This window comes from Panicum virgatum, chromosome 1N (genome assembly GCF_016808335.1).
Source record: "Panicum virgatum strain AP13 chromosome 1N, P.virgatum_v5, whole genome shotgun sequence".
Taxonomy (NCBI): domain Eukaryota; kingdom Viridiplantae; phylum Streptophyta; class Magnoliopsida; order Poales; family Poaceae; genus Panicum; species Panicum virgatum.
In genome coordinates this window covers 7,018,697-7,043,861 of record NC_053145.1, presented here as the reverse complement: position 1 = coordinate 7,043,861, position 25,165 = coordinate 7,018,697, and the positions used below count along the sequence as shown (strand labels likewise).

Here is a 25,165-nt window from a genome sequence, read left to right as displayed (position 1 = left end):
TTCAATTTACAACCATTTTCTCCATGTTCTTGATCATGACAACTTGGCTTCTCAGCCCGTTCGGGGCAGGGCTGCAGTGCTGCACAGCACATTCTTCATTTCTTCCATTGATGATTGTTGCAATGCTGAATCATTCTGCTGCCCCGGCCGACATGGATAGTTTGTTGGATCTGTTTTGGTTGACCTCGGTCACCAACAGAACCGTGAGAAAAAGGGGGAGTTTTCACCCCGTGAGTCTAGGGATCGGTTCAACAGAACCAATCCGCAATTGTCTTGATCGGGAGGCAAACTTAAGCCCATTAGACTCGGCCCTGGGCCTACAGTGCTTATAAATAAGAGGGGGTTAACCCCAGGATCATCAATCTAATTCTTTTCCACCACAACCGATCATTGAGAGCGCTGGAAGGCTCAGAAGCCCGAGTTCCACCCCGGGGCAGTGCCGGTGGCGACCTGAAGGCCGCCGCTACCCCGAGAGGACGCTCAAGGAGCGTTTGCGCTACGTCCCCGACACCGTCAACGCCGTCGACAACGTGACGCCTACACCTACTTCCGGCTATTTAAGCCTGCCAAACCCGTTCTCCGTCGTTGGATCAGAACCAATGCTTCAGATCGACTCCGGGGGTATGGGGAGCGCGCGGCGCATGCGGGCCGAATTGGCGGCCTGCTCATCCGCTATCGGGCCTAAATGTCGCTGGGCCGCCTAAGCCGAGCGCGCAGCCGCCCCTAAGCCGAGCCGCGCAGCCGCTGAGCCGCCACCTAAGCCGAAGCCGCAGCGCCGAGCCGCGCGCTGCCTGAGCCACCCACACACTGTTGGGCTGGGCCGCGCACGTGCAAATGGGCTGCTGCTGGGCGCTCGCAGGTGGGTTGGAGGCGCGGCGTGCCAGCAGGCCGCTGCTGGGCTGTTTTGAGATCTGCGGGCTGATTTTGATGGGCTGTCTGCGGGCTGATTTTGAGATCCGGGTGAAAACCCCTTTTCTCTTTACCTAAGCTTTAGTATTATTCTTTAATATTTTAGCTCGGTTTTAATTCATGCTTTATAATCAAAAATTAATTAAGTATTATTTATGAGCTTAGTTTTGCTGAAAATTTTATAAGTGACTTTTAAGTTCTGCTGCAGTAAAATTTTCTCACAATTTCCTAAATTTATTTGGCATAAATTTTCCAATTATTAATTGGAAAATTGGTTTTAAGCTAAAATCTCAAGAATAATTTCGTAGCAATAATTTTATTTTGCTACCTTATGCTTCCGCTGTCGTCTTGAGAATATATGTTCATCATGAACTTAAGATTAAATTTAGATATTAAGTTAAGCTAAAGTTTTGGGAAATTTTAATATGTACAACGTACATATTTCATGAGTGAGATTATTAATCTATTAAGCTCTCATAATCTCAGTGCAATTCTATTTGCCATCATGACTATGCACTATTTAAATAAGTCTTAAGTTTTGAATCTTTAAAAAAAATTCCAGTTTCAAACTTAAGTGATTTTCCATCACAATAAGCTATGTTTTAGATTAATAAGAAATGCATGAATTATTTTTGTGCTCTAAGATTAAATAATGCATCACTTGCATTATTGTTCCCATAAGTACTTGTACTATTAGCACATTAAGACATTTGGAATTTTTTCCACTCGTGCTGATTCTAAGTCATAAGATTATGATATTGACTAAATATTATTATTTGACTTTATCATTTCAGATGCAAACTACATGAAGCCTATTAAGCAATTTAATGGCATTGACTTTTCTTTATGGAAGAAGATGATAGAAGGCATTCTCGAATTTCTGGAGCTTGATTATGTGCTCTATATAGTCAAGCCATTTCCTCCAACTTCTGGCATTGAGGACTATGATGAGAAGATGTATGAGTATCACTTCAAGTTAGAGCAATGGGAGAAGGATAATAAGCTTGCCAAAAGAATCATTAAGCGTTCAATCTCCGATGGCATAAGGGGAGTTTTTGATGATGATGATGAGGACAAGACTGCTTGTGTTTTCCTCTATTTAATCGAGATGAGTCATAGGCAAGTCTGTGTAAGTTACCTCACCAAAAGATTAACCACTTCACGTTATAATGGGCATGGTGGATTGGCAAAGCACATACATTATATGTTGGACATAGCTTATGAGATTAAGGTTTTTGGAATTGATCTCTCCGACTCCTGTGTGGAGCATTATATTAATCAATCTATAAGAGATCCATGAGGTCGGGGGAGTTTTTCTTAGAATTAGTTGATAGAAATAAGTTGAAGTTCACATAGTAGAGAGCTTCATTTAGAATTAGTTAGTAGATTCAACATTTAGTTTGATGATATCAATGTACTTATTGATGAAACCTTTGTTTCAGTATTAATGAGTATTTTTCTCTAAGTTAAGTGATTATCTTTTATATCATCAAGTTTTAAGTTATTATTATTTTTTCTCTACAAGAGAAATTTTTCATAATTTTATCATGAATATTTTTAACACGTGAGAATTAGATGAGATAAGTTAAGTGATGAGACCCTGTCGAATATGTGGCACACTTACGGTTGGACCACAAATTCGAAGGGGAGAGTGGAATGTCTTATCAATTCATAAGATGCTCTAATTAATAAAGCTAGTAAACAATTGCTCTTGTAAGATACATTTATTATAAATCTCTCCGTAATATTTTGTTGTTCATAAGCTCATGGGCAAAATTAAGTATAAAGTTTTAAGTATAAAATACTAGCGGGTGCTTATACACCAATGTACTATGAGATGCTTCTAAATAAATGGAACAAACGGAAATTTATTTAGAGTAAACTTATAATTAAATCTGACCACTGTTGTTTTAATTAGGAGTTTCAGCTAAGTTTCTCTTGTTTTCCCCACCAGTGATGCAAGTTGTTACTTATTGCGTGATTATAATCAGACCAACATAGGGTTATTATCATGCGCTTATTTCCATTTCATTGTATATGATTACTAAATTAGTTTAAGAGCAACTTTATCATGCTAAGACATGATTATTCAAATAACATTGTGATGGGAAAGCCAATTGTCTCAAATAAGTGTGATTTTATTCTTTGTTCTGGCCACCGCTGGGTACGGGATAATTTTCACAGGTCCTGTTGTTCTATCCATTTTCTGGCCACCGCTGTTGTTGATTAGTTCAATTTGGATCAGAGATGATTGAAGTATGGTTGTGTGCATGATTCTGGCCACCGCTGTTTTGTGAACATTTAATCATAGCTTTGCTACTCTAGTTCATTAACTAGCCACCGCTGGGGTGGACTAGGTTAGCAAAGAAAACTGATCAGTAGTATAGTTTTTGTCGTGCCAAGATAAATAGTAAAAGAGCTACCGTTGTGAATTATTTCAGATAAGTTTAAGGGCCGACACTTCTAATATTCTGATTATTCAGAATTCAATGGAAACTCACAAAGAAGGAAGGAAATAGAGAAGAAAATCTTAATGAGATATATGATAAGTTTTCTCTATCGATAACTTGAGATGATATATATATATATATGTATGTATAAATATATATGTATATATATATATATGATTTGATATATATATCGTGCCATAAGTATTTCTCTAATTTTCATCCAAACTCTGTTGAGGATTTACATTAGTTGTTTAATCATGACGGAGATACGTAATGTTTAATGATAATTTAAGTTTTGGGCACAAAAGTAATAGCCTCAGTTATTTTAAGATTAATGGATGTGAATTTTGAACAATTCATATCATGGCAATTTTCTGATGGAGTCAAGGCAATAGGCTGTAATGGGTCTATAAATTTTGAAACGTGATTCCAAAGGAAACTAAGATGCTAAGTTCATGAGTAACTATGATTCATTTTATAAAGTAAAGGTGGATTGATAATTATCCTGATACTCTAAGGTGAATATTTTCTCCATAAGCTGACTAAAGTAAGAATGTGTTCCTAGTTTTTGGGGAGCATAATACTAAGATGGGACCATAGTGAGTATTGGGATTTGTCACTAAAGAGCGTATGTTAAGAAAGACTCTAAAGTGATAACATGTGAATGCATACACAGCCATGCCTATTTTGTTTGCGTGATATAGCAAATTTCGTTATAAGAATAAAGTTAAGAATAAGATAAATAGGAAGACGTTCCTAAAGTTTTCAGTTTTGAAACTCTATGCTAAGGCCTATAAGTAATTGACTTAGCATGACAAGCCGGAATGTTTGACAAAACTTTATTAGTTTTAGTCCAGGGGAGATCCACTGGAAAAGGTGTTAAAAGATAGAAACACCATAATAACATGCTTATTTAATTAAAGTACTATTCAAACAAGATTTTGTAAGAGTGTGTGGATATAAATGTGCACAATTAGTTTTATGTCTTTCACTCTTACATATATGAGCAATTCTGCATAAAGCTCTAAAACAAGATTGGCATAATTAAGGCTAATTTTGTATAGCATAATTTAGGCAGGCATGTGCAATATATTCTGGTAATATCAATGTATTAACATTGGTTTTGAATCAATGTCGCTGTTTAATAACAGTATTCCCTTAAAGTTAAAACTTTTGGTTGATGGTGTCAAGCCCATTGATATTTAAACTATTATGTTGTGAATAAAGGGTCCCAAGATCAAGTCATTTTAAAGCATTAAGTAAAATTGCTAGCAGCATGACTAATTGAGGGTTTTATCTCTTATCCTATTTTCGCGAAAATTAGTATAGATTTGATGATGAACCTGAAATGTGATTCTGGATGAGGCCGAATAATTAAACTCCCAAAATAAGTTAAGTAAGTGGTCTATCGAGGTACTGTAGTGGACTTTGGTTAATGGTGTCCCAGTATTTCTGTAATGTTTGCCAATGACTCATTTGCTGGGTTTTGCTATGGTATTGAGTGTGAACATAAGGCGAACAAAAGTTTAAGTTTAAGATTAAGATTGTTCGATTAAGTGGGAGATTATTGATCCATATGTATCCATCTTCACGTGATCAATGTTTTGAATATTATACAGAATAAGTTGTTGACCTTTGGTCAAGGGAGAGAATGTTGGAATTATTGACCTCGGTCAAGATCTAATTGGACTGAAAGGCCCAATCCTAATCCGATTATTAATCCATGTTAGTTGCCTTTGATCAGGAGGCAAACTCAACCCATTTAAGAGTCCGGCCCCAAGCCTACGACACTATATAACCAAGGGAAAAACCCCTGGTTTTCTTCAATCGTGATTATTCATGAGTTAAGCCGTCAAGGTTAGCGTATCCCTAACCTAACCGATCTCTAAGGTGCGGGAAGGCTTGAAAGCACGGTGTCTCTCGATCTGCATCGACATCCACCCTGTTCTACTACCTCTACGGTACCTCCTGCTTCCTCTACGGTGGCTAAGCGATCTATCTCGTCTGCACGTCATCAAGCATCCATACAACTAGATTCACCTACCGAATGTGAGGTTCCACACCTGGTTTTGTGGGTAGCAGGAAATGGCATATAGTGTTTACATTAAAAAACAATGGTCAAAGCCTATTTCAAATGACCGGATCCAAATAATTAAAATGTGCATCGTCATTTTTAACAGACGAAGTACAATGGTAGTATACACTTGAAAGCACTTATGGAAAAGCGAATTCAATTTTTTTACAATGGTTGGGGAAAGAATGGATAGCTCACGAGGCTTGATCCTATGATTCAAAATTGATAAGCATCAAGAGTCACAAAAAGAAAAACACCCATAGGCATTAGATGCATACTTAATGGTGGGCCCATATGCACGAGATGCCTATTAAATTGGTGGGCCCAACTTAAAAAAATAAATGTGATAATCCTGTATTTGACATTATATTTTTTAATCAAGAGTAAGATAGTAAATCGGTATCAATTGGAATAATGTTTGGATTAGTATAGTTGAAGGAGGTGATTTAGTGGACTATAGTAGTCTCTTGATGAATAGGGTTTCCATCAGTTTTTCATCCAGCCGGCGGCCGTCAGGTTCATCCGCTCCGAGTGGCAAGCGCTCGCCAGGCCCGACTCCCGCCCAAGCCGGGCTCGGCCATCCGCATCTTCGACCTGGCAGCAGCAGGCGGAGCAGCAGCAAGATGTGCGGCGCTTGACCGATGCGACGTCCCCGGTGTGGAGACCGCGCTCCACCTCGCGGTCCGGCTCCGACTCCCCTCCATGGCCTCCGCGCTCGCCGCTGCCAGGGCGAACCCCACCCAACCCTTCCCTCCGGCGGTGGCTGCGTGGCTTCTCCATCAAGACTCCATCCTACGCTGCCACAGCCTCGTCCTTCGATGACTACATCCGCCTCTATGACCTGGCCACGCGGCCAACCTTGGCCCTCTCCCTGACCCCTTGGCTGCCGTCGTCTCCGCTCCCGTGCCGCGGGACCTCCTCGCCGCCTACCACGAGCAGGGCGGTGGCAGGGAGGCGGCGTCCATGGGTTTGGGGAGGAGGTTGGTGCGCGGACAAGGCGTGGTGGGGTGTGATGATTCTAATTACCACAATACCCTTCATCAATTAAATTTAATTAAAACTACTAATTTGGATAAGTATCTATAAGCATTAAGAAGCACCCAACCAACAAAAAAGTAAAGGAAAAGATAGGTCACCGACAGAGCTATTCTGGTTTCCCTGTTGTTTTTTTTCCGAAAGGGGGGTTTATATTAAAAGGATAGCACAGTACATCCCTAGAGTTTTACAGGAAACACCCTGGAACAACTGAAAATTACAACGAAGACACCCCCCCTCCATCGAGGCCTGCCTCTGTGAACTGGCTGCTGGCGAGGATCACCAGAGCCGGGAGCAATCCACCTTCCTCCTCCGCGCGACTCCAACTCATGGAACTGCTACAGGACTCGGCGCTCGAAACCACCTCTAGCATGCTTTTTGAACGCTGAATGGCCGGCCATCGCAACACGAAGACAGAAAAAGAGGAACAAGAATCCGCTGCCGTCGACAGCACCGCCGACGACCGGAACCGAAGCGCATCCCCAGGGACGCAGAGCTATTCTGGTTTCCCCGTTGTTAAGGCCAGCACTTGCACCTTTCGGGCGGCATGCATGAGGTCATAGAAAGAAGATCACCATGAACATGACCAAAAGTGAAGGATAAAAGTGCAGGCTTGCACTCATCATATTCCGTAGTATATACGTACAATTTTGCGGGTAAAACAAAAGCCATGGCATGCCTACATATACTGATGATATGGGTGCGCACGCGTACGTGGGGCGTTGGGCGTAGAAAAAATGGAGCTTGCATTGGAGTTTGACGCGCGCGGCGGTAGAGATTAGAGAAGATGAGTGAAGATCGATGGGTGTGTTTCCTCAAAAAAAAAAAAGATTGATGGGTGTCAGGTGAGAACAGAGCATGGCTGTCAGCCTGTCTGTTTGTCGGATGGACTGACAGAACGGAGCTCCATTCCTCCCTCTCTCTCTCTCGCTAGGATCTGATGAAGCTGCAGATTCAACAAGTCAAACACTAAGTTAACTACTCATCTCATACTCCGTCTCAAATGGGGGGAAAGTTAAAGGTTGCTAGCTCGTGCTCGAGCTCTTAGCTGACGACATTGTGTAAAACTGAACCATTTATATACACAATTGCTGAGCTGACGAGCTTGCCAAGACTACAATGACAGTTCTTTCGTCAAGAACATTAATGGCTGGATCTGAATGTTTATTGAAAAGAATATTAATGACTCTGTAGGGTGAAATATTCATGTTGACCATTTCTACAGAGGGGTCACTGGAAACCCGGTAAAAAGTGTACTCTGAAGTTTTCAGAAAGTTCAGAACGATGAACATTCGTAGTGCATCTATATATATTATTTTGTTTAAAGAGTTGTTATGCAAATTAACTCAATCTAGAAGAGCTCACACAAAAAATATAACAAATTTCAGGCGCATGTTCCTCAGACTCAGTTTGTATTCTATACACATGCACCTCAAATTTGTCATTTTCATTTGAATCTTTACGAATTATAAAATTTGGTTATAATCTAAGGCATGTGTGTCTGAACTTACAGATTATAAGTAGCTTTTCTAATTCGAAACAATTAGACCATTTATCTGAAACCATTTTAATCAGCTTGTTCAGCTGGCTGGTCAGTCAACCAGCCAACAATGATTTTCTCTCACACTAAATCAGCACCAACCACCAGTCATCTAGCATTAGTTTTCTCTCACAATAAATCAACATCAACCACAACCACCAATCCAACGACTCTGCCAGCCTTCGTTCCTCTCTGCGACAAACATTCCCTTCCTCAAATCTCTTACATGCATGCCTTTTCAGATGCCAAAAGGTCAGCCACGAGTACCAAGCCTACGGAAGAGGAAACATTAACGTTGGTGATTGTGATCTGAGTTCAAGTTAAAAGCAAAGGATCGGAGGAGACTGCATTGCATGCGAGTAAATTAAACTAGAGAGGAGCGGCGCCAAGGCGCGAGGCCTGCGTCCCCGGGCGCGGTGTCACGGCAATGCACCTTGAGCGCCGCTGTCCCCGGCCACTTTCGTAGCTGGGGTGCTCCCGATGGCTGCGTGCGTGCATGGTCTAGTCTTCGATCGCAGGAGAAAGGATTCTCGCCTCCGTCCTCCCAACTCTGCAACCGCATCGGCGCATGATTCCCGGCCGGACCCTCCGTATATGTTTGACCGTGTATTATTTGGGGTGTTCTTGGATTCAAGCTTACAATTGGCTTGGATTAAAATTTAGGAGAAAACTAGTGAGGTGAGCCGCGCATTTGCACGGCTACTATTGATATTCTAAATATATATTGTATTATTTATCTAATTATTATTCATAAACTTAAATCTTTCTCATTACGTGCTACTTGCTTCAATAATCAAGAGTGATTATCTGTTGCTAGTGCAGTGGTGCCTCTTTTTGCCTACATCTTTCTTTGTCAGTAATGTGGCCGCATGGCAAGCGCACACCCCTAATCCTATCACGACTACATATCTCCTCGATCTTAGCTACTACCGTTCGCTAGTAGTAGTATTAACATGTTACTTATCTGCCAGCCCTTGCAGTAATGCTTCCCATTGCTCAGTTCAACTAATTTAGTTGTTCTTTTTGCTAGCTTCCATACTTTATGATCCTTTTGATCGTCTGTTGCTACTATATTTAATTCTATTATCTGTTTGCATGGTGCCATACCTCCATGGCCTAGTTTCTATAGGGGACAATCGATTCAAGTTTTTTTATTTTTTTGAAGCCAACAAATCTCCATAGTGCAGAGCACGAAATTCCGTTTAGAATTTCAGCAACCTATATTCATGCTCAAGCCTGATGAGCTTACTGTACCAATCATGGCCTTGTTTATTTTGACTAATAATAATATAATCCTGAAGGTGCATTTGAGATTTTGGTAATATAATAAGATATACATGTGGTAAAACATGTTAATTGTTTGTGTAGCTAGTATCCTATAGATATGTATGATATGTAGTTTGATATAAAAAATGATGGATAGATTTATATTTATAAATATAAATATATTTTAATGGCACTTGTGGGTATTTTATAAATATGTAGATGGATATTTTAGACTATTTTTTGTAATGCCAGTGGTGGGTAATTTTAATTTTTCTTTTTTCTCCGATTAACGTGGGAATTTCTAGACCTTCAGAGCGAACGTGGAGGCTCCATTTGTTGGCCAAATAATAAGATATAATAGATAGTGTATACCCCATGCAGTGTTGGTCTACACAGCTGTTTAGCCTGTTTACACACATGTAAACACTACACACTAGCTAGCCGTGTACATTTAATTAGCCATTTATCCCGTTTAATGACCACTTAACTAGTTTAAATATTCATTTAGTCCAAATAAAGAGCTAAACGATAGATGACCCCGACTGTTTAGCGCTTACCGTTTAGACTAACGCTAGCGCCAAGTAATCTAATTTGCATTGTGCTCATCTGATTGGATATGTAAATTTGATGAAGTTGGATGACACCAATATTATAGGCATGTTTGTTTGAGCTTCCTGACAGCTTCTCAGTGTGAAAAGTTAGAAGTTCAAACAAATAGTGAACTTCTGGTGCAGCTTCTAGAAAGCTGGAAGTATGGAAAAACTAAGTTTATATGGAAAGATGGAAAGCTCATTTTTATAATGTTTTTGTAGCTTTTTAAGCTTAGGAAGCTAAACACATCTTCTAAAGCTAGTGTTGTCTTTTCAGGACCAAAAAGCCAGCAGTAGCTTTTCAGAAAAAAAAACTTAAAAAATTGCAGCTCAAACAAACAGGCCCTAACACTACACACTTCTTGCTATGGCGCTTATATAGAACCGTCACTTAGTGGTCAATGTTTGCTTCTCATAGGGTTATAGTATATATACTCCTAATTCCTAATATCTTGGCACATGACTCGCCTTCTATAAATTTAGAGCGGAGAGAGTCATCATTCTCCTCACTATACCCTCCTCCCCCAGCCCCCCTTCTCTCTCATCTCCCTCCTTACCATGACAAGATCATATAAGCTTTCTGCTTAATTAAAGTACCAAATGTTAGCTATATATGATATATCATCAAGCCGATCCTAGCTAGAGCTCACGGTCGCTAGGGTTTGGAAGTTAGAGGTGATGCATGAGATGGGACATTGGGGTGCCAACAATTTTGGAGGCCTAGCTTGTTAGTGCTACATGACTCCACCTGCAGCCAGCTGCAGGTATAGCTAGCACTTGGCCAAAGCTGCTTTTTCACATCGCCCACAGCCCAATTCCTCTGTTGCTTGGAAATCCTATCTTGATAATCTCCGACGGATCCGACTGTCTTGCCTATGGCTGGCAACAGGACGGTGGGTACGAAGATCTCCATCACCAGCTGAGGGATTCTTGTCTTGATTTTGCTTTGAGATCTATCTGTGGCTTGCCATAGGAAGGAACACTACTTGTAGAATAGATCTTGCGATGAGATAGTAGGAAGAAAAATGCAGGAGGCCATGCGTTTGGCTCATCTATGTCGTCTGCTCCGACCATTGTGCGTGATAAAATTGCATGGTGGATGGAGCGAGCGATATTGGCGAGGTTCAATCCGATGATGGGGTTTTGCATGAACAAAGGTGGAATCCAGTATCTGATTGAGCCGCGCCAATATCACTTGCTTCCACCATATACATACAAAACTCTTTAAGGATCGCAGCAGCGTTCTACTTTCAAAGGTTAGATCTTGTTAGTTTAATTTATTTCAGCTCATTCGTTTCAATTCTTATCCACTTTATTAGTTCCTCTTCCTTTTTTTTGTTTGGAGCAATGAACATTTTGTTGTTAAGAATCTTTGATTATTACTGCATGCCGTTCCTCTTTATTACTGAACCTTGGCCGAATTACAGTATTTTTAATACTTGCTTGCTGAGTTACAATATAATTCATTGATTGATGCCAATAAGTACTGCTGCACGCTTGTAGTACTGCTACACTGCCAGCATGTAGTACGTACTTCAATAATTAGCCGTGTTTAGAAAAGGTCACTGGCAATCTGGCATATAGGGATGCAAGTTAGATAATTTTTGGGTTATTGGGTCTACCCGAAAAGTTGATAAAATGAACTAGAATGGCATTATGCCTAAATAATTTAGGAGGAGAAGTAAACTAGAGTGGCATGCTATCATAATTAATTAGTTGATAAAAAAAACACCATTAAGTACCCACTTGCATCCTTACTAGCACGCATACGAATCAACCAACAGATGGACCGATTTATTTCAAGATCTCAAGCCAACAGATCAGAAGACCTTTTTTTTTTGGTAAACTAAAGTTTAGTGGCAACTTAGGTTGCAATCCAAACATGCCACTTGCTAGATTTGCTTAACATGATCATCTAGGTCATGCTTTTTTCTAAATTAATAATTTAGACCACGTGTACTTGCACGGATTTTAATTTCTTGACATTAGAAATTGTTCGCGAACCGTAGATCATCATTGTGAATTTGTGATCAGTTGTGTCAATTACACTGCAAAACAAGCTACTGAAGGATAGATGCGCGTCCACACACATATATTGTCGTCGGCTACGTCCATCTAGCTCACAAAACATGGACTAGGGTAAACGTTCATCTCATGATTATCCTTATCTAAATATATGTGAACTGTTGCCGTCTGTATGTACCCATTTTGAATGATTGATCCTGATCTAGCAGACGACCATACATACAGAGCTCGCTTTGAATGCAAGTTCCTCAGAAGCTTGCATTGCAAGAACAATACAGGTGGCTTCAGTTTGGGTTTTCTAGCAATGTAATCTTTCGTTCCAAATGAACGGGTCCTAGGCTCCTAGCTGTGCTAGCTCCTACTCCCTCCGTTCCAAATTGTAGGTCGTTTGACTTTTTCAACCTCAAATTTGACCACTCGTCTTATTCAAAAATTTGTGCAAAACCCTTCTTTTTGTTGTGGCTTGCTTTATTAATATAAGTTCTTGAAGAATGGTTTAAATTTGACTATGTTTGCATAAATTTTTTGAATAAGACGAGTGGTCAAACTTGGTGTTCAAAAAGTTTTAGATTTCATCGAGCTGTACGACTTTGGTATAAACCTTTTTTACATATGAGATCATATGAAAAAGTTTGTATTCAAATAATATATTCACTAACTCTCTCATATATAATCACACATATACTTCTTATGAGATGTTTCAATTTTGTAAACATCATCATGATAAAGTGTGCGTAATCTTCTCAACTTTTTATCACAGCATCCACGTGTGATACCATCACATCAAGACAAATCTCATGATTTTCAGACTTCATTTGCTATTTTTAGAATTTTAAAATCATTTGGACACACATTCGTGGGCGCTTTTTCTGGACAAGATGTTAAAATTTTCTTTTTATTTCATGTGTAAGGCCTCAAATTGGACTAAATAACATGAATATAATTTTTTCGCTACTTTTATTCTATTATTTGAGTCACTTGCGGTTCAAATTTGACTTAATTAAAAAATTGCTTGAAATGCAATAAATTAGTTAAATATAGTAAAATAATTTAAAAATATACGAAATTTTAACATGGAGTACTACATGTTGTATGTAGAGGGCATAAAAAGTTTCGAGGTGAGAAGTGAAAAAAAAATTATGACTTTGCCGTGTGCTAAAAATAACACACGGCAAACTATTGAGTTTGCCGTGTGCAAAAAAAAATGCACACGGCAAAGTCTTTGCCGTGTGCCAGCACATGGCAAAACATGGATTTTGCTGTGTGTTTTTTTTTGCCGTGCATTTTCGTCGTGGCACACGGCAAAGTTTGTGCACGACAAAAAGCACACGGCAAAGACTTAGGCACACGGCAAACTAGCGATTTTCCGTAGTGGCAGATAGTCTAACACGGCTATATCCACAAGTTGCAGACTTGGAGTACTGAAGACGAAATGCCACGTTTCCAGATCTTTGTGACCTCGCGGAAACATCTCTTTGACGCACGTCGTCGTCCATGCACAACACCAAGACGAAATGCCACATCCTATGTCCTTGCTTGATCTGCAGAGCATGTGTGCTTAGCTGCAAGTAAGATGCGGCCGTTGCTGTTGTAAGACTAACTCGATATTGCTGTTGTTTTCGAGGAGTCATTGCTGCGGGGATGTAGGTCACATTAGCCGAACCTCGTTAACAAATATCGTGTCTTGATGTCGTTCGCTTACGTGGTTCTTTGAGATATGCTTTGATGCATGGTTACTTCACCGCGCACTACCAATCCCCACAACACATGATTTGTTTGTGGAGAAAGTTGCAAGATGGAAGTGCTCAGTGCTGCAACGTGAGAGACAACGCCTACCACATCCCTGGATGACAGATTGATCATTGTGCACTTCAACCTGGACAACACAAGGATGAGTTTGAGGCACAACTCTTGTCAATTGTCACCATCGATTCGTTCATTCTTTTGGTCAGTGGTTGATTCAGCTGCTGATGCTAACACTGGAAGTCCATTTTCCTATAACTGTTTCTTTACATGTCAAATTTATTTGACCTAGCTAGGATAAGATCCTGATGGTTGTTTATGTAATTGTTGTATACCCACCATTCTTGTATATACCATCTTGCATGAACGAAACTGAATCTTGCATGAACGAAGGATGAATATTTAGAATGCTGAACTCCTGACAGTAAGCACGGCGTCTGGGTCGTTTGATCTCCTCGCGAGTTTTCCGGAGGCTCCCTCCTTCCGTTGGTTGCACACGGGTCCGACTACGAACTCCCAACCCAACAGCCAGTAGATTCAGATCCACGCCACTGTCGTTTGTACGCCGTCCGACTATGATCACTAGTATTTATAAGCACTGGCCAGAAGTGCCTTGCGCCACGCACATCCACCTGCAATCTCCATCTTCCCTCCCCTCTCCGCCTCTCTCGCCACAGAACTCAAGAGCGCAAGAACCAGTTCCATCGACATGGCCGCGGCCGACGACGCGTCGTCCGTCGCGCTCCTGCGCGCCCTGCGCTCCGGCGCCGTCGAGTCCACCTTCGTCCACCGCATCGACGTCTGCTCCGCCGATCCCGCGGACCTCGTCGCCGACCTGGAGCCGGTGCCGGGGACCGATCTCGCCGAAGGCGGCTACAGCAGCATATGGTACTTCTACTGCCCCAAGCGGTACAAGAACGCCCAAGGCAAACCAAGCGGGCACAGGCAGCGCGCCATCGCCGGCGGCGACACGTGCTGGCACTCGGAGACTCGCCCGAAGCCCGTCAAGGGTCTCGACGGCGCCACGCTCTGCAACCTGTCCTACGGCCGCAAGGAGGGCTCGAGCAGATCGTTCAACCGCATGGGATGGTGTATGACTGAGTACGACGACGACGAAGGCGGCGGCGGCGGCCACGTGCTGTGCAAGGTTTATCGATCTTCATCCTCTCTCGCCAGGGCGAAGTTGAAGCAGTCGTCGTCGTCCGAGCAGACAGCCCAGCGCTCTTCTACCTGTAACAAGAGAAAGGCGATGGCCGACCACCCTCAGGCGCCGCCGAACAAGATCAGACACGCGCAGGCCTGCGCCAGCACCAGTAGCTACGCCTGCGTCGATCAGGACTTCTATCAGCATGTGGATCATCAGGTGCAGGAGCCCTTGCTTAGTTACGAGCCAGTCGGCATAGATTGCGAATCCCTGTTCCAAGCTGAGAAGGAGCAGGAGCAGGTTCAGCAGAACACCATGGTGACCGCCGAGGTGGAGCAGTTTCAGCAGAACACACTTGTGGCCACAGCCGAGGAGGAGCAGCTTCAGCAGAACAACCTGGTGACTTCCGGGGAGCAGCAGCTTCAGCCGCACACCATGGACGGCTTGTTGGGCGGCCAGGGGTACCACGAGTATGGTAGCTGCTCAGCGGACACCCAGTTCACGGTGGATGAGTTTGTAGAGAGCATTCAGTTCACCATGGAGGAGTTGTTGGGCGGCCCGGTCTACGGCGAGTACGGTGGCTGCTCCCCAAACACCCAGTTCACCATGGACGAGATGTTCAGCAGATGCTACGGGCCCCCGACAGCAGTGGCACCAACGGATGCTGGCTTCTTTGACGGCCTCGCCTTCTGATGTGTAGCGCTGGCTAGAACGAGCTGCTCTGCATGTGTGCTTAGCTGCAAGCAAGTTGCGGCCGTTGCTGTTGCAAGACTGATTCGATGTTTGCTGTAGGTTTTCGGGAAGAGCGCCCGTAGTCATTGCCCCGGGGATGTAGGTGACATTGGCCGAACCTCGTTAACAAATATCATGACTATTCACTACGTGGTTCTTTGAGTTGTGCGTTTATGTATGTTTTGTAGAGACCAACATACAACTAACATTCATATCCGACCTCTGATAATTCATAAACAGATACAAAAAAGGAAAATTTGCTATGCTAAATTGCTAATAAAAGGCAAATTTTCTATGTTCCACAAGCATGAAGCGATCCCTGCAGTTCGGTATCCTTGCATGTCCGAATACATGTGATTTCTGCTAAGGAGAGCCCTGAATGACAGAAGTGAATTAAGAGATGCCGATGAATACGGGACACATTTGTATTCCACATCAGAATTATTAATCATTTGCACTAAAACTCGACAGAAATGAGGGGGATACTTGTGCGAAATAATGCACCGACAAACCAAGACTTGTATACAATAATACATTCTAAAGTTGGAGTAAGTAGTGATATGCAACTCAAGCTGCAGTGATACATCATAACAATTCTCTGTTACACGGTTTTACCCACGAGATGCCTACAGTACATCTACAATTATGTCGTGAGCAACAGATACACGAGGCCTTTCAAATATTCAACTATCTCGGACCCACCAAGTTTTGAAATTCCAAAGACTCTGTCGACAAACGTTATTGGGACCTGGAGAGGATAGGGCAATCAAAATTTCATTTACCACAGCCAGAGATGATCATTATTACATGAAAGAAAAATGAGACAACACAATAACGTACCTCTTCGATATGATAACCTTTCCTAGTAGCCCTAACAATCATCTCCATCTGGAACACATAGCCCTTGCTGACACATGAGGAGATTAAATCTTCCAGTACATCTCGTTTATATAGCCTATTATGAAATTATAATCGTCATCAAAAGACGGTGATTGAAAGGTGTTTATTCTGTTCGAAATAAAAGAAGGCCCACCTAAACGATCCAGTTAAATCTGAAGCTCCAGGCTGTAGTAACGTTTGTGCAAGAACATTTGCTCCTCTGCTAGTTAGCTTGCGCATGAGATTCCAACCATGGACACCACCATTCTTAACATAACGTGTGCCAGTTACAACATCAGCACCAGTTTCCTTTTGCTTCCTGGTTAAGGAAACAACATGATTAAAAAGGAACAGTTGTTTGAGCTAATTCACATCAGTAGCCTCAGTGAAGGGCCCAAAGTGATCAGCTATTGGATTAAAAAACTTGTAACATTATTATCTTTTTATGACTAAAGATATTTTCAGACCAGTCAGACACTCAGGCTGAGAACTGTCTGCATGCAAAAATTAGATTTAGAATGTGGACGAACATCTGTAAAATAGCATGTAGTAGAAATCCAAAAACTCTTATGTCTTCAGAGATAAGATTCTTACCTAATAAAGCTTGGCAAATACTTTGGCTGTTCAGAGTGGGAAAACATCATTAGCAAGCTAGGAAGAAAAATATTCTGAATAGAAAAATGTAAAGAAAAACAAAAAAAGTGAAAGATTTATACATGGTGAGATAGGTCCGCATCCATGATAACAACAAACTCCCCCGAGGCATGCTTTAATCCATGTAAATATGCAGTACCTGGATATTTGCAGTTGCTACTTAATACAAATGGATGGCATAAATTCATTAGAAACTTAAATCAGAGTCCCAAGCTCACCAAGTCCTAGCTTCCTTGGCCTAGCTCGCAGTAACTGGAATTGTGTCAGGTCAAAGACAATGCATTAAGCCATGGTACCAAATAACATAAAAAATGAGACCATGTATACAAAAACTTCAAGGAGACTGGGAGCATATTTTAGAAGATACTTACGACACGATCTTCACCATACACTTCCTGCAATTGTTTTACAATATCTTGAGTTCCATCTGGACTACCATCATCCACGATAATGATCTCAAAGTTCACATCTCTGGGATCGAAAATTAGAACTCAGGTTGTATAATATGTAAGAATTTGGCAACATATCTATAAACACTTTTTCTGTTTCAGAAAAGCAGCAAGCTTCCAGAAAACAGCCAAACAGTGAAACTTAGATGATTTTGATATGATGCATGATGACATTCTAAGAGGGCTCTTATAAAACAGGGATATGGAACAAGTCCAGACTTGTAATACCTAATAGTGCATTTGATCTCCAATTAGGAGAGCTTCTCATGACCCATTTGACATATATAGCTGATAAACTCATAACGAGTTTTTCAAGTTTTTATTAGCTTAATAGAGTGAATTAGGCACACTCAACTGGTCAGGACTAGGATGAAAACTGCTAACCGGACCACAGCACTATTATGACAGTTCGAGATTTGAACCAACCAGCCAATCCTAACTTGGATATTGCCAAAATAACACTAGAAATGGTTTCATTTATTGTTCTCAGAAAAGCAAGTGAACAGGGATCACTTCAACAGAACTAGCATCATTAGATCTCTGCAACTCTATACCGAAAAAAGCAAGCAGAGCTCAAGAGAGGATTGCTAGCTAATGGTCACATAACAGAATTTGAATTGCATGAAAGAGGGAACATAAAGGTGCGCTATCATCAATTTGAATGCATAATGGACTGCTAAGTGATTCTAGTTTATCATTCGGATGTGCCTGCAGTCGGATATCTGAACAAAGGTTGTTAAACAGATAGGGGCAGTTCCCTTCACACAACCTGCTAGGTGTTAATCTAATTTGTTCCCATTTTAATTACACAAAACCGGATCGCATCTAACGAATTCGAACCCGACGATTTGGTCCACGAAGACGATCTCGATACAGCGGTATCACGAGGAGGGAGGGACAGATGACAGATCACCGTCAGACGGCAGGCTAATTGTGCTTACGGGAGGTGCTTGAAGATGAGGTACACGATGAGGGCGACGTTGAGGCGCTCGTTGTAGGTGGGCACGATGATGCTGTACGCGCGCTTGCCGCCCGCCGCCGCTTCCATTGACGGCCGACTGGATCCAGATGGATCTCAATTCTCACCCCCTCACGCGAGCGCTCAGTTGGGGGCTAAGCAGAGGCTGGTGCCGGTGGAGCGAGTGGCTGCGGATATGACCCTGATCCTCCTCGCCGCCGAAGCCGCCGTTGAAGAGGACCGACGAGGCGGCGTGCGGCGAGATGAACGAGGACGTGCAGACTTCGCCGGAGCGGCGAACGAACGATTTGGCTATCGCTAGGACGCCCAGGCCCAAGTCTAATCACATGTGAATGGGCTTAGGCCAGCGCAGCCTAGCTTTTGCGGCCCAGACTAAGGCCCTGTTTGGGTAGCTGCAGCTTCTCCAAAAACTCTACTCCGAAAAGCTCCGCTTGCTTTTCTAGAAAGCTGTTTTTCAGAAAAGCTAATCATGTCTGTTTGGGGGAGCTTATCAAAATGAGCTTATTGGCACGAGAGGGAGTTCGGGCGCCATGGCCGTCAGGGGAGGGAGCTCTAGCCGGCCACGAGCTCCGGCCGCGCCGCCTAGGGGAGATCGCCCCCGCCGACCACGAGCCCCGCCCGTGTTGCCCAGGGGAGCGCGCCCCCACCGGCCGCAAAGCAGCGGTCGTCTCCGCCCAGGGGAGGGAGGACGCGTCGGCAGCCGAGGGAGGACGCGTCGGCGGTGGCTCGGGGCGAGGGAGGATGCGGCGCAGGTGAGGGAGGACGCGGCCCTAGGGGAGCTCACCCCCGCCGGCCCCGAGCCCCGGCCGCGCCCCCAGGGAAGCTCACCCCCGCCGGACCCGAGCCCCGGCCGCGCCCCCAGGGAAGCTCACCCCCGCCGGACCCGAGCCCCGGCCGCGCCCCCAGGGGAGCTCGCCCCCGCCGGCGAAGGAGGACGCGGCGGGCGCGGCGACGGCGGCAGTCGAGGCGCAGGGACGGTGGCAGGCAACGGCGGAGACAGATGGAGGAGAAGAGACGGGGAAAGAAGAAAATAACGGTTTGCCCGTAGAAGCTCGGGAAGCTGGTGCAGAGGAGCTTTTCGATTCCCAGTGTAAAATGAGCTTTCTCAGCTTTTGCTTTTGGGAACAGCAGACCCCTTTTGGGGAGCTTTTAGCTTTTGGAGCTTTTTGGAGAAGCAAAAACTCCCAAAAGCTTCCCCAAACAGGGCCTAAGCCCGGAGTCTATTTGCTGCCATCGTTAGTTTAGGGCGCCAAGAAGAAAAGTCTAACGACATCTTTTAGTTCCATAATGTATTTTGGATTTCAAAAAATTTGAAAGCCAAATAAGAGGTGTTATGGAGAATTTATACTGATGCATTGCTCGAAGCTTGAGTTGTGTGAAAGTATGTGTGTTTCCAGTTTGTATGCAAGTTTTGGTTATTCAATACTCAGTTTGCTTGGCTGTGGTTGATGGCCGATACTGATTTGTTATGAGAGAAAAGTACTGCTGGCTAGTTGGTGAATGGTGCTGATTTATTATGAGAGAAAAATATTGCTGACTGGTTGACTGACAAGCCAAACGAACAGAGTGAAGTACCTAATTTAACACAACATGATGGATTCTCCGTCCTTTTTGTTGAATTTCAGCACTAATTTTTCGTGTCTCATCAGTTTACAATTATGTTAGGTTATCGTATACGGATTTTTTCCCCTTCTTCTCGTTGAGCTAATAAATGTGGCCGCAAAAACTCTTGTTGGATGCGTCGATTCTAGTGACCTGAATCTCATCTCTTCAACGAACTAAACAGAATTATGGATTACGTACTAGTTTACTACCGTCTCCACATCTCTACGCACCATCCCATCAGACAGTGAACAACGCTTGACTGCAGAGGCAGGGTGTTGCTTTCTTTGCAGCACTGGATGAACAATCGTAAAACGGACCTGCATCTCCAGTTGGGCCGTGGAGTGGCCGATAAGAGCATCTTCAAGAATTTTTCTAAAATCTATTCTCTAAATTATTATTTGGAGAGTTATTTGAATGAAAATCATTTTTCATATTTTTGTCTTTCCCAACAACTCTTCTATATCTTGTTTGTAGTCTAGAGAGCCATCATTACTCTCTATTTTTTGGCTAATATGAAATCCGGAATAGAGGATATCTATCTTTGGATATTTATTTGAAGAGCCTGTTGGAGGTTAATTTTTCATCAAAATCTCTATTCTTATAAATTAGAAAATATATAAAGAGTCTCTTAGAGATTAGAGATGCTCTTAGTCTCCACACCTCCACTCCTAGGTTGGGCCGTGCAACCGGCAACCGTTGCTAGCTCGGTGGCCCAACCCACAACCCGCCTTCTAACCCACGAACCGTCGGGTTCTCCGGGCCAGCTCAGCTCACGTGTCACGTCCGCCGCGACCGGAACGGAACGGCAAGCCTCTATCGCCTCCAACGGGCAACGGCTAACCCGTTCGCTGCCCCGCGCCCCGCCCCGAGGCAGCCCCTCCCCTCCTCGGCGACACGACAAGCCGCCGCCGCGCCTGGGAGGAAGGAATCCAACCCCCTCCCCCACGATGTTCCCCGGTTCGTTGTCGCCTCCCGTACAAAGCGCGAGCAGCCTCTCGATCTCCCTCTCTCCCGGGGTGGCATTTGGGCGTCGATTCGCTTGTCCACGGCCGGGGCTGGTCGGTCTCCGCGTCGAGGAACCGGTTCCTCGCTGATTCCGTGGAGCGGCGGTGGATTAGATCGCCGAGGATTACTCGGGGGGTCCGCTCAGCTCTATGCTGCCGCGATGCCGGCCACCAGCATCCGCTCGGCGTCCCCCGACTCCGCCGGCGACATCGGCGCCGCGCTCGCCCTCATGGACCTCGCCGTCGGCGGCGGCGGCGCGCTCTCCTGCGGCCGCAGCAGCTTCTCCTACCACCGCATCCCCGATCCCCCTCTCCGCCTCACCGTCCGCAAGCTCGACGGCTCCTTCTTCGGTACCCTCCGCATTGATCTCGCGCCATCTATTTTTCAGATCTCTCTATTTTCCCCCACAAAAAAATTCTGCTGAGATCTGATGTTTTACCACCGCCACTGACAGACGTGGAGATCGCGAGGTCGGCCGCGGTGTGGGAGCTGAAGGCGGCCATCGAGGAGCTTTTCGTCGCCCTCTTCGACGACACCGACAAGGCCATCTCTTGGTACGGCACATTGCCCCCACAACCTCTTCCTCCCATGACGTGATGGGACTTGTGATGCCCAATATGTATGTTATAATACTACCCTGAACAATTTGGATTGCGGCTTTTGCGTTCACGAAATGGTGCTTTACGGTTATGGATTCAGATCTGCTGAGGTTGTTGGGTTCAATGCCATTTTCATGCTGGCAACTTGACATCCAAGGACGCCGCTTGCTTGTTGTAGGCAGCACGTGTGGAGTCACTTCTGCTTATGCTTCAAGGACGAGAAACTGACGGATGACAAGGCAACATTGCGTGCATTTGGCATTAGGGATGGTGATAAGGTACTTGCACTTTCCTTCTCAGCCATAAGTTCCTGGATGAATTTTTTTCCCTTTTAGTGCCGACTAATTCTGCTCTGTCTTGTGGGGTAAGAATGAATATCACATAGCCAACTTCGTTTACCAAACAAAAGTGGTACCATTACTAATTCAATATTCTAGAAATAGAACTGGCACAAGACATTTGCAGAAGCAATTGCATGTTTGGTTAAGCTTTATGGCTAACCACAATTCCCATATTCCCTTGCATGTGTAGAACAGTAACTCAATGCTCGGTTCCTTTTATTTTGTAGTATAATTCCCATATCTATAGTGCAGAACTACACTGTACTGCTTTTACTATCTATTCTATTTCTTGATTGCCAAGGAGATTAATAATATCGTGATGATCTGCCCTTTGTGTGCTTTGAATAAGATAATCGAACCATTATTGTCATGTTAGTCTGCTTGGATAATCAAGTATAGCAAACGTTTCTAGTAGTATGTGTTTGCCCCTCTTGAGGTATTAATTGTTTAGTATTTTGTGACATTTGCTATGGCAAGGTTGACATCCTGCTTAATAAACTTCACTTTGTGATGCAGCATATCCTTAGGTTTCAGTGCCATGCCCTTTCTTATACTTTCTCCCTTCATGCAGCTTCATTTTACCCAGCATCTCTCTGTTGACGACAGCCCATGCAAGAGTCTTTCCAAAAACCAGAAGGCAGCATCTCACAGAAGGTATTTAATATTCTAATGCCCTTGAAGGCCCTGTGTCTGCTTCGTCACACATCTTCGATCTCCAGGAAGCTCAAAATTCTAATACTGACAACGGGCTAACATCATAAATGTTGTAGGTCAACTACTTCGTTGGATGATTCCAGGTCAAGGAATTGGTTGGATGATCTCAATGAAGATGAGGTTGTGAAGTTTACTTATGGCAGGTGTTCTACAAGTGTCTTTGAAGATCTTTGTAGTCATGATTACAATGAGGAGCGCGTGGAAGAAGAAAGTCGCAAGAAGGGAGGTTTGTTTCGCGGTTGGTTCTCTTACTCTAAATTGATGAGGAGTAACAGGAGGATGCATGCCGAATGCACTGTGCCACTATCTTGTGAGAAGAAAAATGCACGTCCGAAGTTCGGGAAGTGGTTCTCCTCGAAAAGATGAAGACCCAGTGCAGTTGAAGACTAAATGGATGGTCTGTGTGGTATATATGTGCTTCTATTGCACCGAAATGAAATTCTGGAATAATGGTGTATCTCTTTATTTACACGCTCCTTCATACGGCCAGCCGAAAAAGCAGATGACATGATTCATTGCAAATCTTAGAAAAGACTAACTTAGTGATCCCAAAGTTTAATGGATATATGGGTATGATCTGAGTTATTGGTCCTTTATAAAAAAAAATCAACTATCTTATTATACGGTGCAATGAAAGGGCTCAACTATGTATAGCACTGCTTGTTGCATGAGAAACACTGATTCAACTATGTGTCACAAGCTACATATGAGCATCCCTTTGGAAAGAACAAATGAAACAGCAGGAGAAGTAGAAGAGTAAATAAACTAATAAAAGAGAAATCCTTTGATTTATGATTACACTCTGAGGAAACTTGCTTGTTTGGTAGATCCAGAGGCTGAGAGGCAGGTCTCTACACAGAAGAGAGCTAGCTATACTAATGGCCGGCGCCTCGTCGGCTGGGCCCGGCCCTCGCGACGACGAACACCGGCAAGTTGGCCGTGGAGATGCCGCCGCTACTGCAGTCGCGCAAAGGCCTGGCGCCCTCCGCCGTGCACAGAGCGTAGCCGCAGAGGAGCAGGAGCACCGCCGCAATCACCACGCGGACGGCCAGCCGGGACGGCCGGAAGGCCATCGTCGTGTAGCCGTGTAGGTCTAGCTGCTGCTGCTGCTACCTCGGCAACGAAGAAGAAGACCGTTGCGCCCCCACCTTCGTGGTATACTTGGTATGCGAGAGGATTAGAGGAATGCTGGGAAGGGTGGAGATTGACGGAGCTTGTAGCTTGCAAATGGCGGGTATGAGCTTTGCGAGGTAGTTTACTTCGAGGAGGAGGAAGACGAGGAGGCTTAAATGGTGAGGTGTGAGGGCATGGGGGGGCCTTGCATGAGAGACGTGTGCGGCAAGGAGTTTGAACGTGGAGGGGAGTTGACAAATGGGGGAGGGGGGAGGAGGGGAGGGCGAGGAGGAAAGCGAGTAGGTTAGATCTCGTTAGGATGCAACCACTCGCTGCTTTTGGGTTGTGAACCAAATCTAGCTCGCTTTTCTTTCTCCCTTTGGGCTGCATCGACACGCCGGGTCGTACGTGTTGAGGGGCTTGACATGGAAAGTCATTCTAAGAGGAGCATGGCAATTATCTCACCCATCCTGTATAAAAAGTCTCCCACACTGTTGCAAATTAAGTTATGGGTGGCTCGCGTCGCCCAGGGGGCGACTCGGGCGGAACCGCCGCCGCCGGCCAACAGCCCCTTCCCCTCCACTCCGCCCCCTCGCCGCCGCCGGAGGCCCTCCACGCGGAAGTCCGCCCGGGCTCAAGAAGGCGGCGGCGGGGCCTCCTCCCACAAATTTAGTTTTCCTCTCCCCCATCTCTTTGGTGTGCAAGGCGTCCGGGTGGACTCCAGCGCCCGAGGCGGACCAGCAGCGTCGCGCCGGCGTCGGGCTGGGGGCGGTGGATCTGGCGTCCTGGGGATCGGATCCGATGCCCCAGGGACCGGATCTACAGGTCCGTGACCTCCCTCGCCCCTTCGTCCTCGTGGTCGACGGCGGCTGCTGTGGGGGCGGTTCCTGAGGTGCGGCCGCGGTGGCGCGCTGCGCCGGCATGATGAGGACGGCCGCGGGCTAGCGTGCAGCGCGGCGGTGGACGAGGGCTCCCAGCCTCTCTCACCACCGACGCGTGCCGGCGCCGGCGCCGGGCATGGAGGTGCGGCGGCGGCTCGGGGCGGCGAATCCGGCGTCTGGAGGGCAGCGTGGGGTGCTGGCTGGGCGGCGGCCCTCCACGGCCTCCTGCTCGGCCGGCCTGGTTGCCTCCGCTTTCTTTGGATGGCCGAGCTTCTCGCCGGCCTCCGGACGCCGGCTGGCCACGCTGTGTCTGCCGTGCAGCTGATGGAGGACGTGGCCTCCGCGCTCGGGTCGCCGGGGATGGCGATTGAGGCAATGGCTGTGGGGAAGACCGATCCGTGGAACCTCTGGAAGCTGGTTGCATGCTGGGGCTGAGTA

At 44.8% G+C, this 25,165-nt stretch overlaps 3 protein-coding genes across 4 annotated transcripts; 2 read left to right on the top strand and 1 right to left on the bottom strand.

Annotated features, from left to right (window-relative positions):
- Positions 1-14,341: 14,341 nt before the first annotated feature.
- LOC120653245 lies at positions 14,342-15,469 on the top strand. Its single transcript, XM_039931022.1, has one exon. It carries the CDS (start codon positions 14,342-14,344, stop codon positions 15,467-15,469), a length of 1,128 nt encoding a protein of 375 aa, XP_039786956.1.
- Positions 15,470-15,917: 448 nt separating this feature from the next.
- LOC120654903 (dolichol-phosphate mannosyltransferase subunit 1-like) lies at positions 15,918-18,812 on the bottom strand. Of its 2 annotated transcripts, XM_039932583.1 has the most exons (8): positions 18,432-18,811; positions 17,413-17,512; positions 17,260-17,293; positions 17,104-17,180; positions 16,982-17,007; positions 16,542-16,706; positions 16,349-16,463; positions 15,918-16,256 (listed from the first exon to the last, which is right to left on the bottom strand). In XM_039932583.1, exons 1-8 carry the CDS (start codon positions 18,536-18,538, stop codon positions 16,152-16,154), a joined length of 729 nt encoding a protein of 242 aa, XP_039788517.1. In that variant the 5' UTR covers positions 18,539-18,811; the 3' UTR covers positions 15,918-16,151. The 2 variants fall into 2 exon arrangements, with proteins under 2 accessions (XP_039788517.1, XP_039788519.1); XM_039932585.1 differs by lacking the exons at positions 17,104-17,180; positions 17,260-17,293 and having other exon boundaries at positions 18,432-18,812.
- A 2,079-nt stretch (positions 18,813-20,891) lies between these two features.
- On the top strand, positions 20,892-23,389 carry LOC120654902. The gene is made up of 5 exons (XM_039932582.1): positions 20,892-21,429; positions 21,534-21,633; positions 21,857-21,956; positions 22,591-22,673; positions 22,790-23,389. The coding sequence occupies exons 1-5, from the start codon at positions 21,240-21,242 to the stop codon at positions 23,097-23,099; spliced, it is 783 nt and encodes a 260-aa protein (XP_039788516.1). The 5' UTR covers positions 20,892-21,239; the 3' UTR covers positions 23,100-23,389.
- Positions 23,390-25,165: the final 1,776 nt, after the last annotated feature.

Excerpts from the sequence above, each read along its gene's own strand:
- LOC120653245 (XM_039931022.1), top strand. The coding sequence starts at position 14,342 with ATGGCCGCGGCCGACGACGCGTCGTCCGTCGCGCTCCTGCGCGCCCTG.
- LOC120654902 (XM_039932582.1), top strand. The coding sequence starts at position 21,240 with ATGCCGGCCACCAGCATCCGCTCGGCGTCCCCCGACTCCGCCGGCGAC. Across the intron at positions 21,430-21,533 it reads GCTCGACGGCTCCTTCTTCG|ACGTGGAGATCGCGAGGTCG; the intron begins GTACCCTCCGCA and ends CGCCACTGACAG. Across the intron at positions 22,674-22,789 it reads AAGGCAGCATCTCACAGAAG|GTCAACTACTTCGTTGGATG; the intron begins GTATTTAATATT and ends TAAATGTTGTAG.
- LOC120654903 (XM_039932583.1), bottom strand. The coding sequence starts at position 18,538 with ATGGAAGCGGCGGCGGGCGGCAAGCGCGCGTACAGCATCATCGTGCCC. Across the intron at positions 17,294-17,412 it reads TGTATGGTGAAGATCGTGTC|TTACTGCGAGCTAGGCCAAG; the intron begins GTAAGTATCTTC and ends ACACAATTCCAG. Across the intron at positions 17,008-17,103 it reads ATGCGGACCTATCTCACCAT|CCAAAGTATTTGCCAAGCTT; the intron begins GTATAAATCTTT and ends CACTCTGAACAG.